The 16230-nt window shown below is 39.8% G+C and overlaps 2 protein-coding genes across 2 annotated transcripts in view; both read left to right on the top strand.

Moving 5' to 3' along the window:
- The first annotated feature begins 1 nt into the window (after position 1).
- On the top strand, positions 2-4637 carry LOC6727451 (putative serine protease K12H4.7). Its single transcript, XM_016175578.3, has 7 exons — positions 2-2615; positions 2671-2852; positions 2916-3157; positions 3205-3436; positions 3520-3698; positions 3762-4073; positions 4131-4637. Exons 1-7 carry the CDS (start codon positions 2406-2408, stop codon positions 4232-4234), a joined length of 1461 nt encoding a protein of 486 aa, XP_016034051.1. The 5' UTR covers positions 2-2405; the 3' UTR covers positions 4235-4637.
- A 1421-nt stretch (positions 4638-6058) lies between these two features.
- Positions 6059-16230, top strand: part of LOC6727449 (IDLSRF-like peptide) — a 38480-nt gene continuing 28308 nt past the window's right edge. The window contains exons 1-2 of the mRNA XM_016175579.2: positions 6059-6162; positions 8982-9734. Coding sequence (XP_016034049.1) covers positions 9539-9734 — 196 coding nt within the window. The 5' untranslated portion in view covers positions 6059-6162; positions 8982-9538. The remainder of the gene's footprint in view (positions 6163-8981; positions 9735-16230) is intronic.

Here is a 16230-nt window from a genome sequence, read left to right as displayed (position 1 = left end):
TTGGAACTCTTATTAAATTATGATTCTGAATTCGAAAAGTCGACGAAGTTTGTCGGGTAACCAGTGTCCCAGTGGAAGAAGGATAACTTTACAGTGGCTGCCCGCTTGAATTGGATAGGCATGCCAATAAATGGTTCTATCAAAGTATTAGTTATAAAATTGAGACACTATCTATTTATGCCCAGTTAAGCTGTTTCGCTTATTCGACTCCTTTAATTATATTATGCTCTGAAATGACTGCGCCACTTAATTTATACTAGTTAATTAGTTAATGTGCAGTAAATGTCATATGCTGGGCACATCAGCCGTTCATTTTACACTTTACAAGGCGGAACATAAGCTAACAGGGCACAAAGTCACTTGCCGTACCTAGAAGCTAATACACATCGGACCATAAACAGCATTCAAGGCAACATCCCTGAGATAGTGTGTTTTTTGCAGGTATTTAAATGTTTCTAGTGTGTCACAGTGTCAAGGTGTCCGAAAGCTGGCAGTGGTTCCAAAGCCACAGCCCCATCGATATGCCTCGGGTTTGAACCTCCACCTCCACCGTGGGGCTCCAGTTTCGGTGAGCAATCAACAGCTCCATTAAAGCTATCTCTCCCAGCCTTGCCACCTGTTATGTCTCGAGCAACAGGAGGCCATTCATAAAGGACGTTACTTGGGAGCAGTGGAAAGCAGAGAGAAAGGCTCACTGGCAGGATTCGCTGTGAGTACCACTCGACTTGAGTCCTTTTTCCAAGCGCATGCTCGCAGACGAAAGCTTTACAGTGTGGACAAAGAAGAGGTCCTTTTGAGGGGAAATACGCACCTGAATCGTCTTCATGTTAAATTGCCTGTTTAATGATCTTGCAGATCTTGCTTATACGGTGTTTAAGGCCCTCAGTACATGTATCTCAATGCTTATATTAGCAGTTTTGGATATATTTAATTAGCTATTTTATAAGAAAGTTCATTTTAAAATAATGTTAATGTTTTAAACACACATAACTGCTCTCCTCTGGCTCAAAGAGCAAACTCAAAGTCCTTTTTTGTCATCGAAATATTTTTCAAAAACGGATTTTTTAATAAATATTCATAAAAGAGAAATCTTTTTGGTTGGCGAATGGAATTGCGGCTTTTGAGCACATGTGGAATGCTGCCATGCACGTATGTAAAATGTTATTTATATGCTGATGATATTGGGAAGACAGCTTCTGGTACATTTTTCCGCTCCGTGGATTGTTCTCATGGTGAATAATCCTTTGCTCCGTCATCACGCTTTACCCCGGTGTGGAAAATCAGCTGAGTAAATAAGAGGCTCAACATCAATTGCTCGATTTAACCAATTTGCACTTTTTTCCGGGCAGAAAGTATACCAAGAATAACAACAACGACAAAGAGCCACAATAATAATAACTTTTCATAGCGCACCCCATTGTTGTTAAGAGGCCCCAAGTGTACGGTGTTGGTATCCTGGAATATTTCGTATACCATGTACAAACAATAGGCATTTATTGCAGTGCGCTTTAGTAAAGTGCACATTAAACAATTAATTAGGTAGATATATTAAGTTATATATATATATATATATAAGTTCTGTTTTAGAACCGTAATTAAAAGATTTGAAATAATTTAAAGCTGTTTTATTTATAATTTTTTTTTCTCAATTTATTCACACCTACACCTCCTTCTACAGAGATCGAAAAATATGCACAAATAATGCACCAAGGAATTTTCCATTTATCCCCTTCGACTTTCGTTTCCGCAATCCTTTCGCTGCGAATGCACAGGACAAGCGATGACACGGCGGGATTGCTCCTCTCTCGTCGCGCGCCATTGTCCTGGATATGGGGCGTATGAGTAATATGCCAATTACACATTTTGTGCATTCTCCTGTTGCTTGTTCGCGCAGCTGCTTACATTTTTATGTTTCCCTTCCTTTTCCGCGTCAGCGCTATAAAAATATTGTTGTATTTTTAACTTTTTTTTGTTAGTGTCGCCTCTTACTTTTCAGCTGCTTGTTATTTGAGTGGGTGTGTGTTTATCTGCAGCGACGTTGCGTATACGAGGTGGTGGCTGGAAGCGGCTTTGAGCCGTATAAAGTTGTCTAAGCTAGACGATTTAGAAAAGCAAAAGTAGTAAAAATTTTAAAGCTTTTTGAATAAAACCGTAGCTGGATATAAAATCAAAATCTTTAGGCGAAGAAATGTAGAAAACTGTATGTCATAAATGCATATCACGTTTACAGTCCTCTTTATTCTGAATAAGTTTTATCTGCTGTTGCAACAATATTTTGCATTAACCTTGGTCTGTGAATTCCATATATCATTTAAATATGCATGACTGTTTTTCATAGGGGTATGCTGCTCATATAAAAAGTTTGCACTACTTATTTCTGTTCATTTTAACACCGGTTAATCAACATGAAGTGGCTCAATTTTTCAGTGCAATTAATTTTTTGTCTGCCCAGTTTTTTGGCTACATTTAATCCTTATAGAAGAAATGTGGAGTTGCTTAATCACGAACCAGTATTAGGAATATGTTCAAAAAACGAGTTGGCTTCTGTCGAGGAACTTTGGTTGGACCAGAAAGTGGATCATTTCGATAAGAACAACAATAGAACCTGGAAAATGGTATCGTTTTATCACACAATTATTTTGAATATGAAAAAACAAAGTTTTTTTTTAGCGTTATTATCGTAACGCCAAGCATTTCAAGCCCCAAGGACCCATTTACATATTCGTGGGAGGTGAATGGACCATCAGTCCAGGATTATTAAGCACTGGATTAACCCACGACATGGCAGTGGAAAACTCGGGAATGCTTTTCTACACCGAGCACCGCTACTATGGACTGAGTTTACCTTTTGGGTAAGTTAGAATGAAATCAATAAAGGGAATACCTTAATATATTACACATATTTAAATCCATAGCCATGAGAGATACCAATTGAATAACCTTAAGCAACTGAGTCTTCATCAATCATTGGCTGACTTGGCTCACTTCATACGCCACCAAAAGTCTAATGGCCCCGAAATGGAGGACTCCAAAGTTATTTTGGTTGGCGGCTCTTATTCGGGCAGCTTGGTGACCTGGATGACTCAACTGTATCCGGATTTAATAGCTGCCAGCTGGGCCTCCAGTGCACCATTATTGGCGAAAGCGGATTTTTTTGGTAAGCTGGATTTTTTACAGAGACCATCTTTTATATTTAATTTTTAGAATACATGGAAGTAGTCGGCAAATCAATACAATTGAGCTATGGCAAAAACTGCTCTTTGCGTATCGAAAAGGGTTTCAAATTCTTGGCAAAGCTATTTGATGGCGATGAAATTCAGGAGCTGCTCTATAATCTTAATGGCTGCGAGGGTTATAGTCCCAAGAATCCTTTGGATAGGGCAGCTTTCTTCAATGGACTGGGAAACTATTTTGCTTTAGTGGTGCAAAGTTATAGGTAAGTGAGATAAAATATACTTATACTATATATTGGTACCTATTACCATATTTATATATATTTTAATTGTTAACACTTTGAAGTGCTTATATACCCCGGCTTTGTGAGACTTTGATGAGCCTAGATTCCAGTGATGAGCTGGCATTCATAGAATTCTTAAAACTACTCTATTCGGAAGGAAGGCGCTCCAGTGATTGCCAGGACTTTGGCTACTCATCCATGCTAGAACTTTTCACCGAGGATTCAGTTCAAAGTTCGGAAAGTAAGTAAGCAAAACCGCAGGAAATTATATGGTATACTGGTATTAAAACAGTGCGTTTTTCAGCTCGCGCCTGGTTTTATCAAACCTGCAATGAGTTTGGCTGGTACACAACTACAAAATCCAAATCATCTGCGTCCCAAGCCTTTGCCAATCAGGTGCCCCTGGGCTACTTCGAACAACTTTGCCAGGATGCGTTTGGAGCGGAACAGACTGCCCAGCAATTGGCCCAGGGCGTTGAGCAGACGAATAGCAAATTCGACGGATTCGGGTTCAATCAGAGCGAGCGTTATGCTCAGGTAATCTTCACGCATGGCGAACTGGATCCGTGGAGTGCTCTGGGCCAGCAAAAGGGCGACCAGGCTATAGTCCTGACGGGTGAGTCCTTGCCAAATGATTGAAAGACCCCGCTTAGTTTCGTGCCACGTGCCACAGGCTACTCGCACGTCGAGGATTTGGCCAGCATCCGGGTGACGGACAGCGTGCAGATGAATCTGGCCAAGCTGCGTGTTATGTCCTTTCTGCGACGCCACATATGAATCATACCGGATCCACATCCAGATCCACTCGAATAAATTATTAAACTAACAAATGCGTCGTGTGATGAGCCCATTTGAAAATGTCATGGGAGCAGCTCCTCGTGTCCTTTGGCAAACAAAGTGATAAATGGAGTGATGCTTGGACACTAAGTGATGTGTCTGGTCCGTTGGCTTGCGTAAACAATTTTCCCGAATGCGGCATTCTTGTTGATTAGGAAATTGCACTTGTCCTTTGGCTTTTGCATTTTCCCCTGTTTGTTTGTCTTGGCTTGATTGGTTGATTAAGGAACCCATTGAGTGGACACCTACGCCTCCACTTATGTAGGTGGTGTTTGTGAAAACTTTCTTGACATTGGGTGAAGTCTTAAGGTGTCTCAAACAGCCGCCTGGTTAGGATGTAATATATTATCAATGGATATTATCTTATTCAATTTCAATAGCTAACTACAACATGTATATTACTACATTTAAAGCCAAATTCAAATACAAAAAACAAGCCATATCTTCAGTTAGTTTTATGTTTCCATTTATTTATTTATTTAGGAAAGCTACATTTAGAAGACTCATTTAATTAAGTGATTCAACCAGGAACGCCTAATACCAGATGTCGGGAAAATTGAGCCGTATTTTTGTTTATTATCCGCCCTCGGAAAAGCTTTTTACTGCCGCTTTTCGCATTTGAGTGCAACGCCAACGCTCCGAGGACATCGTCGAATCAGCGTCACCTGCTGGTCTGCGTGGGCGCCCAGGAAAGTCGCCCGGTTGGTACCAGAAACTATTGGATACATTCGCAGGAGCTACGGGATTTGGGGGGCTTACGGGGTATATGGTTGCGTGGGTCGACCAAATGGGGCGGGCCGGCATTCGGAGCTCTTGCTCTCTCCTGATGGCTCTCATTCACTCCGAAGTTCGTATTTACATTTGTACCACTGTTGCTTGGCCATTTACACATTGGTTTTGGCCCTGTTTCACTGCTAAGACCACGGCCAGGCGGATGCTGTTGGCGCTAATTAGTATTTGTTGCTTCATTTATTGGCTAAATTACGAGTGGATGAGCTTCGGCTTGGCTAGTCTTAAGTGGGCAAAGGATTATCAAGGTTCGGAGAGTTGAAGGTTGCGAAGATATATGTCCCTGCATCAAATTACTTGAGCAAATATTACTCAAGTTCACCGAAGGTTTGGTATGTTTTTCAAGTTTTCTTTTTTTGTAGGTCATCCTTTACTTTTTATGCTAAAAGTTTGGTAATGTTTTTTTAGTTTTAAAGTTTTGAAGCTAACGTTAAATATACAAAGGTAAAAGTATCTTAAAGTTGTTTGAGTTACCAGCCTTGAATGTAAAGAAACACTTAACTGAAATGCTTGTTTCAACAAGCCATTTTCATCCATCGATGGTTTTTATAAGATTATAAAATAGAACGATTATAATGATAAATTTTAATTATTAGTTTAGTATACAAACGTTTCATTTTTCTTTAAGTAATTGTTATATATTTAGAACTTTCACCTAAATGAATCATCATGAATGTGTATCAATTTCAAGGTCTTTGCGGTGGCCCCAACCCGCAATGTCTCCGAGTTGAGAACCGCTCCTGGCCACCAGCCAGAAACCATCAACGCAACCAACGAAATATGGCCCAGAGCAGGTGCTCGAGCCCTGCGAGTGACATTGAGAGCACGGCAAAGAGCGAATGCCGCGGGGAAAAGCGAACCGCAGAAGGGTGGCGCAGGAGAGAGGCAAGTGGCTTTCCACTCGTCCGGGAAATTCACTCGACGAGGACTCGTGCGTGGGCGGCGACGAGGCTCAAGTTGAGTGGCGGGAAAAGTGCTTAAAAGACGAGCGCAAACCGCTCAACGCTTCAGTCGAGTTTGAAACTTACACTCAAGCGGAGTTGTAAATAGTTGTTCGAGTTGTTGGCTCGTACTCAAACGTACTGTAACACCTTTATGCATTTAAGATAATCCAGCCCTTGAGAAAATTCAAGAGAAATATACTGTTACAAGAAACGAAATTCAATATAAACGTCAAAATGATTTCCAAAATGACGCGTGTGCTATTACATGACTTGTGACATGAAACCGTTTAAAATTGTGTGGAAAAACTGTTAAAGAAACCCAGGCTCACAAAGCCAAATCCCCACGAAATTTGAGTTGAAAAGGAAAATCTGTGTGTGCGGAAAATTGCTTCTTTACGGCTCCGCTCTGTTGCTCTTCATTACCTTTACGCTGTACCTTACCCACCAGCCAGCACTCCCCCAATTTTCTCGGATTTTTTGTACGTTGTTTTGTTTTTTTTTTTCAAGCCTAGGCCTCGTTAGTCTTGTCCCGCTTCCATGATTCACGTTGCGTATACGCCGTGTGGCGTCTGGTGGTTAGGGTGTGCGAGAGTGTGTGTGTGCGAATGTCGGTGGTGTGCGTGTGCCTTGAATAACAACACGCAGTTGTTGATTGTTCCCAACTTCCTTGGGCTCTTGTTGCCGGGCCGAGACCGCCCCTATAGTCCCTAGCCTCTGGCTTTTCTGGCTGCTGTTAAATTATGCATTAAGAACCCCAAGCCCGCACAAAGGCGAAAGTGAATGCAAAGAAATGGAAATGGTTTAAAAATACTGGCTGCGAAATTCTGGCACATTTCTGTTTGGGTGTCCACAGTAAATTATGCAAATTAATGTTTGTTTGTGATTTGGTGGCTCTTTTTTTGCTGTTTCGCTTTTGGCCAAGGTGGCCGGGAAAAAGTTAAGATTTAGTGTTCTGTTAAGTTTTTCTGGCTTGTCTGGTTTTTATTCATGTTTCTGGAATTGAAGTGCAAAGATAAGTTTATTTTCGGCTGTTATTTTTGAGAAAATTGAGAAAAAATATACATTTTTGCCAATGCAGAAATCTTTATTGGTATACAAATTGACGGAAAAAGGCTCTACTAAAGCAGTTACATCAAAAATATCAACTTGAATATTTTCATTAACTTTGTTTTATTGTCCAAAGTAAATAAAGAAACTCATACCTAGTGGTATAACAACTTTAAGTCTTGAAATTCTATTCTTTAAGTTTTATAAATAATTCTTCATTCCAATGAAAATTTACAATACTTTTTAACAAATGCCTTTTCACACTTAACCTGATGCTCTTTTTACCTTTACCTCCATAGCTTCTCATTCGAGCAATTTGCTCCGAATTATTTGGCCATTTGGCGCCGTGGCCATAATTTACTTTACTTTTCCTGCTGCTCTCTTTGCTGCGGATTTCCTCTGGCCTCCTCTATTTGTCTGTGAGTCTCTGGTGGCTTATATTTACTATTTGGCTAACGTGTCTTTAGAGCCAAATGCTCGCCGATTCGACCAGCCAAGTGTCATTGTGTTTGTGCGTGTTTTCGGCGCAACTGTCGCAGTCTGCGTTTTTAGATGCTTATTAAATCGGTGGAGCCAAGACAGAAGTTTCATTTTCAGTCTATTAAAGAATTTTATGTCCTTCGTTTTTCTGTTTTTTTTTCCTGAGCTGGTGGGCTGAGTGTAGTTTATGTCTTCCTGGGAATTGTCAGAAGATTTTACGGCTTAATTCCCTGGCGGCTGATGAACAGCCAAAAAGTTGAACTTTCCGACTGTGAAAATTTCTTTTGGCTTTTTTCGAAAAGCATAAAATTAAAGTCAATCTAAACTTTATAGTTTGGCTTAGCAGAAACTTTTATATTGCGTTGAAATGAGCGGACTTTTTAACACCAAACTTATCACTCAGCCAAGCTGTGCTCTGTGGAATTACTAATTTGGGTAAATATTTTGTTAATTATTCAATGCTCAAGGCCTTTCCGAAAACTGCTGACTGCAGCTGTGAAAAAGACTAATTAAAAAGCTTGGCCTGACCGACACTTTTCCATTCTGTCCTTATATTTTCCCTTCTCAAAACTCGAAGACCGACTTTCGGTGTATTTTGTCGTGTGTCCATTTTTGATTGCCCCAAAAAGTATGCCAGAAAGTTACGCCACTTTTTCACTTCTTCAACTTTCGCTTACACAAAGAAAAAGGAACAAAAACGGTAGGGTTAACTTGGCTATAATTAAAGGTTCGCCACTGTCTGGGCCCTTTTTTGCTGCAACCATTTTCGACTGCCATTTCACTTTTTTGTTACACGCGGCGTATGTGTTCTGGGTGCTCAAGAGAGTCATTAAGAGTCGCTCGAGTGTGTGAGTGCTGAAAATCCATCTAAAAATTATACGAAAAGGGTTGTTCAACTTTGTATCCCCTGATGCGGCGGACTTTTACTTGCCCAGCTCCCGAAAATAAAACAACCGGGGAATTCGGGCGAGGAAAAGTTAAAGTTCGTTAAGTTGATTAGATGGCAGTGTGTCAAGTTGCTGTGGCATGTAAATTGCCTCCTGGAGACATAATAATCCCAAGAACAATTGTTGTCGATTTCTTAAGGGCTATATTGAGTAATATAGCCTAAGCTTGAAAATTATTTGGGCTAGAGAGCTTCAAAAAATCCTCACAGACATACCAGATTTATGTTATTCGAATATACTTGTGAATTAAATAACAAAATACATGCTTTAAAAACATTTAGACTGTAATGTCAGAGTCATAGAAACAAATAGCTAACGCATCAGAGAAGTAATTAAAAGTTGTCATAAAATGTGAAACATGGAAATGATTTTAAATCCAAATGTTGCGCTTGAAAGTTGAAAGCAAACTACTTTTTAATTTCATAAAAATAAGTTTAAAACTCCTAATGAACTTTTCAAATTTTTCTCTTATCTTTTCAGTGTAGAAAAATGTAAAAAGTCGACTAAAAACATATATCTATATACACACATATAAATATTTGTTTGCTGCAAAATTATTTTCAACTTTAATTTCAACGAAACGAAAATAAAAACAAACCAACAACAAACGAAATCGAAACAAACCAACCAACCGAAAAAAAACAACCAAACGGGTTAAAGCTTGCATGTAGTCCCCAAAACCAAGTAGTAAAGAATAAGGAAACTATATAGAACCGATATAGGGAATCGGGAAGAAGTTGCAGCTAATTTCTGGTTCGTATAACTCCATTAGAAGGCGATTAGCATATTGAAATACGAGCGGAGGCAGCGGCGGGAAACCCGCTGCAGTGGCTGAAGTGCCAACGATAATTCAATCAAAGGGCTGGAAAAAGTTGCCCGGAAAACTGCTTCTGTGCGAAGTAGGGAAAGAAACTACAAAACTCCATCAAAACACTCGGATAAAGTGGAAAACGTGTGCGTGCGCGTGTGAAAAACTTTTATCATCAGGCCGAGGGTCTTAATTTCCACACTTTATAAGTTCCGCCAGCCAGCGGTATATGTCCTTCTTGGCCATGGAACACCACCACCACCACCACCACCATCATCATCATCAGCAGCCGCGTCAGCACCACCTCAGCATGTGGCCATCATTCGCCATCTGTCTGCTGCTCCTGCAGACCACCACGACCACCATGGCCATCGATTTGAGTCGTTTGTACGGGCACATGGCCAATCCCATCGTGAAGCGGAGCGGTAAGTAATCGGCCGCAGCGCCGGCATTTTCCATATATTGGTAGCTCATTAGGGGAGCACCTGGCGTATACTCAATATTCGAATGGGGTCCATGCTCACCATTTTCCTTTTTGGGGTTTTTGTTTGGTCGAATTTGCATTCACTCAGTATGTTCTTTGGGCTTTAAGCCAATTTTCTTTTCTGGCTTTCCTCTTAGTTTCCACTGCTCTAGTTTACTTATTGCCCATACACAGGAATTCGCCACTTTTCTTTTATTTTAGTTTAATTTGCTTTTTATTTATTTGCACTATTGCAGCTGGCAGGTGAGCTGCATAATTAATGTGCACGTACTTTTTATTTATGTTATTTTTTCCTTTTTTCTCTGCTTTTCTACGGATTTTCCATTCGCGTGATACGGTGGCCAACGATGGAAATCTTTGGCTTTCCGTTTAAAGTTTATGTAAATGATTTTTGTATTTTTTTAAGCAGCTGAAAGTTTTTCCTAGGCTGGGTTTTTCCGCGCATCCGTTCGTGCGGGAATTTTCACTGCTTTTTTCCAATGCTGCTTAAATTGTTCAATTAAGGTCCGCGGGCGTTCGTTGATTTGCGGCATTTGAAGCATGTCAGAAATAATGCCAAACCTAATTAAATTATTCATTTGATGTGTTGTGAGCCCTCTAACCAAATAAGTAATTAACTCAAGCCAGGACAATAAATTAACGAACAAGTGTATTTCCAACTTAATTTGCGGCATTTTGGTTTCGGGCCACGAATAGACTTCAATTAGTCAGTTGTTCAATCGGTCATTGATTGCAGCCATTTCATGAATATGCAAAGCTAATTTATTCTATTATACTTATTTCTGCGAACGCTCCATTAAACGCTCTATGCCGATTTGACCAGAAATTGAACAGTTTACTCTTTCTAAATTCCTTGCACTCGACATTTTGGCACCTTTATGTGGGATGATGGGGGAACACAATTTCCTCGATTCCCTTTACTCACAGCACGTCAGTTTCAGTAATTACACTTTTAAAGGTCTCGAAAAAAAAAAAACATCTACAACTCTTGAGAATCAGGAAACCTGTCAGCCACAAAGTAACCACGAACAAGGTTTCACTTTGAAGAAAAAGAAAATATATAAACTAATTTATAATATTGTATTCTGATCAGTTTTATATAACCAACTTATCCACATAATGCAAACTGCATATTATAATTTTCTTATAGATAATCCGTTTAATTAGTTGCTTCTTTTTGAATTTACCCAATATACATAATCTTAATCTATTTCTTTTACTTCGTTACTTACTTAACTTTATAATCTCAGCTCAGAAAACGCTGAAAACATTTGCTGAGATAAACGTTAGCCAATTTGTCGCAGCTTCCCCTTTTGCAATTTCTCTGGGAAACCCAACTTTGCCGGGCAGTGTAATAATTTTAGTTTTTCCTGTCAGTGACAACATATTTTATGCTGCAATTTCCCGCAGAAAAGAAACTCGCTGCATTTCCACGGCGCTTGCTAACCCGCTGGCTGCCTTTACTTAACATTGGCTCCTGGGTTTTGGGTTTTGGGTGCAAGGGTTTGCTTTTGGGGTTGGCTTGGGCTTGGCTTTATTTATTGTGGCTCGCTTTTCTGCTCCGGCAATCTGGCATTCTGGCATTGTGGCATTCTGGCTTGGTGACGAACGATAACGAGCGTGGGTCGCCTGGCAGGTTGTGGCATTGTGTGCTGGTCGTAATTTTTTGGTCAGCTGCCCAGTCGGACAATTCTGGGCCAGTTAATAAATGTGCCACCGACAGGATTCAGCAAAGTACTCTGGAATCCAGCGCGCAGTGACAACTTGAAAGGGTTTTACGTCACTTCCGTTTCCTTTTCATCACGAAAGCATTCATTACTTCTGATTGGTGCATGGTTTTTCGCTTTCAGTGCCGACATTCGGCTGAGTAACACAATGTTAATTGGATCAAATGGAATTGTTGGTAAATGCACTTTGGCACGCGCACTGCCTTTAGTAATAATAATTAAAAAATAATCAAAATTCGAATGATAATTTTATTTATTTAATGTTATGTATATCAAAATTTGAGCTTACTGAAAGTCCTACTTTTAAGTGGCCAAAGAGAAACAATTATGAATGTAAATTCCTTTGCAAGAACAAATTTAAAGCGGTTAAATAAATTTTTTAATGCTGTACACATTTTGACACATTTTCATTTAAATAAATTAAAGCAATTGTATTGATTGGCAATTTCCAAACAAAGCCATTAAATTCAGCTTTCTAGCTCCACTTCATTTGACTTCAGTAAGACGTCTTTGCATAGTAAGTTAACATTTCCTCCGTTTAAATATTCATTTAGTAGCGTAGCCTAGAGTATCATAAATATTAAGCGAATAATTCAATTAGTTTTACGAGCGCACTCAGTACAGTCAGTCTCGTGGCATAAATTATGCAATATTTGATTTGTTCTTGGCTAATGTGTTTGTTCGAAGGAACAAACCGGCCAAAAATCGTGGCAGTTGGCTGGGGAGTTCACTTTTGCCTTATCCCAGCTGCCCGATGTACGAGTTTGTGGTGACTTAAACGGCAACAAATGGCAAACAAAACGTACCATACTGGCTGGCATTCGCCGAAGCGTGCCCCACATGCAAATATCCTGTTTCACAAAAATACGTTTTCGTGGCAAGGCAACTGCAACCAGTGTGAAAGCACTGAATACCGAGTTCTGAGAACTGAGCACCGAGCACTGAGCCAACTGACGGACATATTGGCTTACAAAACAGTCCGTGGACTTGGCCATTTCCACTTACGTGATGGCTCGAACTGCAGCTGGCGCAAAATGGAAATTCCATAAAAGCAAAGCCGCAAAATAGCAAGTCCAAAATCAACAGAGCGCTCAGGCAAAAGCTGAAACGTGATTACGCCGCGCATTATGGCCAACTACGTTTGGCATTCAAAAGTTGCAGCCAACTAGACTCCAGTTGGCATTAACTTGCTCTCCAAAAAGCATTTAGGCCAAAACGGCAGCCATGCTCTTGAACCTGAAAGTCTTTGAATAATTTTATTAGCAACTTTTGGCCCCGACTTTTGGACCATGTTTCCTAATTAATTCTCTTGGTCGAGCATTTTGCGTGCTCTCTAGGGGATTAGAAGAAGGCTTAGCCGGCAGATATGAAACCCGAGCTGGGGATTAGGTTTTAATGGGGTTTTTGCTGCGGATTTAAATTGTAACGAAATGGGAAGTAAAAGCAATAAGCAGCTGATTAATTTAACCTCAAAATATAGTATAAATGTGCGATCGTCACGAGTTCAATACGAATTAAAGAAGGGGTTTGTCTGATCTCTTGTTATGTAAAGGCAATATAAAGTTATACTATTATTGTTCGCGTGCGCAAAGATAATCTGTTCTATTTGCAACTCTTTTGCTTATCCTAGGTGAACACGCAAAACTATTAGAACTATTAATAATCCGACAGTAAAAACTTTTTAAAATAAAAAAATGTCTCACTTTTTTTGTGCTGCAAACTGTTTTCGGTTGAAAATAAAGTTAAATATTTCAAAAAGAAAACCATGTAAAGACCATGTAAAGATTCCTATTATTTTATCCTCCCAAGTTGACCTCTTACTTCATTGACTTTATCAAAAGACTCGAAGTTAAAAAACAGCTTATAGCTTCTCTTTTATAACTTGGTCCATACATATGGGACAACGGCTATACAAAAATTTGTATACAAATTCTATATATACAAACTTAAAGCAGAAATAACTAGTGTACAAGTGTACTCTACTTTTGTACTTTACATATCCATCGAGAATAATATGTACATAATTTTAAAAGTATCAAGCACAAAAATCAATAATGTTGTAACACCTATTATTTCGATACTAAAGTGTACGTGTCGAACAAATTTGTAGTACCTTTGCGGCATAAAAGCAAAGCGAACTCCAGCTGGAAGTGGAAAATATTTATTGTTATTGCCATTGCTAGTTTGTTGCTACTGGCATAAATAATAAATTCTGAAAGAAGAGAAACAATATGGGAACAAAATACGTTTGAAAGCATTGACCAAGACAGGGCGATTCTCCTGTAATTTACAAAAGCCATAAATTCGGTGGCGAAAGGTACGAAATCGGAAGATGATATGGATGCATTGTATGCGATAAATTAAATTATGCTGACAGTTTAATTATGCTTGATTGCCAAGATTTATATCGCGGCCCTAGAGTTTGTAAACTCGGCCACTGATATGCAAATCTATGAATATTTAGTACATGTGCGTATGCAAATTGAGTGACTTCATGGGTGCTCCAGCTGGGTCACGTATACGCCGCGTTGCCCATGGACACCGATCAATCCACACTTTGTGCCCATTAACTCGGTAAACTGTCATCTGGTTTACCGAATATAAGCCAACAAATGGCCATCATCGAGTTGTGGCCTGTATGTGCATCATCGAAATTGGTTGTGACAGTGTGGAAAGGTCGTTAAAAAGTCTGTGGCGAAAATTACATTTCATTTTGATACGACAATTATGTCGCGTATATTGCACAAGGCTAAAGTTTCAGCACAAAATGAACTGGAATTTAAGTTACGCCTTGTCCTTCGCCTCAATCGATTGCAATTGATTTTCACTCGTTAAATGCGCACTTTAACACGCCGCCCCAGATTATGAATTTGTTCATAAAAATGTTTACGGTTTCTGTCCCGCCTTAAAGTCTTTTTTACCCCCGACGCAGACGCCTCGAGTCATAACTAAGTGTATTTTCCTTTGAATTTCATTTTTTATTTTATAGCATCATATTATTTTACGATCCAAGTTTTGCTCACTCGCGCGCCTAAGAAATATCTGTTTTATATGTTGTCAATTTTTACGGCCAAGTCTGTCCGGGCAAAAGTGTTTGGCTGCCTTTGCCCGGCATTCATTGTTGCCTCATTTATTATTTATTTGCTGCGCACTAAAAGTTTGCCAAGCCAAGGCGAAGCACAGAAAACCTAGCCGTGTAATATGCATAAAAGAAAAGGAGGAGACCTCGGAGCAGGACATTTTAGCAGCGTTACTCATACGCCGCGTTGGCTATATAAATAGAACCATTCAGCTGGGCGAAAAACACCAGTTTTTCATTAACAAAAGTGTCGTCATGGGCAAATAGAGGCCAGAATGGTTGAGCAGCAATTGCCCTATTGATTTTCCTGCACACACAAAAAGGCAAAGTTGAGATATATTCTTGAACTTGAGAGCCCTTAAATAATAGGCAATACTATTCACACACTATTGCCCAAGTTAAAGTGCACCACAACCCTTTCTGATAAATGGCAAAATATATTTTGTAAATCCGCAGCCTGCTGCTGAGTTGGCAGCTGCTTAGCATACTTACACATTTATGGCCAATGCCAGGCCAAGATATTATTCGAAATGGCAAATGCACAATACATAAATCCAATTTCCAGCGGGGAAGCACACTTACATTGCCACAAATGGAAATGCGTTGGCCGCAGATGAAGGGACGAAAAGATAACCACAGATGCAGACGACTGAAGAGCTTTCCCAGTGAAAATCCACTTGTGACTTGCGCATTTCTTCGACTCTGGCCCAGAAGTCTTAGGCCACATCTCAGTTTTGCATATCCAATTTAGATGGCGAATGCAATTCGAGCCATATAGCTGTATCTGTTGACTGGGAAATGGCAACACCAGGGGCAGGCAGGTGTTGCCTGCGATTTCAATATTTTGTATATGTGCTCTTTGCCCAGCCGGCAGGCAACCACAGTTTTCCCAAATTGATTTGCTTAAAGGGGCAGGTGGGCGGCAGCTCGGCACATTTGCGCGAGTTTTCCAGTCGTTTTCACAATTTTCACTCATGTGCAAAGTATGCATAACATCTGCCCTTTACCCCAACATTTCGTGGCATGTGTGAGAAATTAACTTGGCTACACTTGTGACACAAACTAATTCAAAATGAAATTTCGCCTTTCTTTAATTAAGTTCCTTGGGGGAGGTGAAATGGAAACTTGGTCTGATACTTCAAACTCTCACCTCACGACAAAAAACTTGTAATTAGTTAGAAAGCCTTTAGATTACATTGCAATGGGTCTTATGGTTATTGCTACAATTTCTGAACAAAGTCTGATAATTAATTTTCAAGACCTGCCGTTTGTATCTCAACTGAATTTCATTAGACAAATAACCATTTAACTCAATGGCCTCAAAGATCTGGTTATGACCTGTGTGAAACACTTTCTTGTTCGGCTTTTGGGGGCGGGATAATTGAATTGGTATTTCATTTCGGTCTGCTGCATAATTCAATAGTCCGTTTGGCTAAAACTTGAAAATATAATAATTAGCCGCCAATTATTTATGACCTGGCCCAGGCCACAAAGCGTATTTAAATTTATTTGCAATTTGTTGCGGTCGGCAGGCGTAAATGTTCATTGCCCGATTGGTTTTATTGAATTTCTGCGGTTAAACGATGCCTCTAACCCACTTGATTACACAATTCTCATTGGGTTTCAAATCA

The sequence above is a fragment of the Drosophila simulans genome, chromosome 3R (genome assembly GCF_016746395.2).
Source record: "Drosophila simulans strain w501 chromosome 3R, Prin_Dsim_3.1, whole genome shotgun sequence".
Classification (NCBI taxonomy): domain Eukaryota; kingdom Metazoa; phylum Arthropoda; class Insecta; order Diptera; family Drosophilidae; genus Drosophila; species Drosophila simulans.
This window is presented reverse-complemented; position numbering and strand designations above follow the sequence as displayed.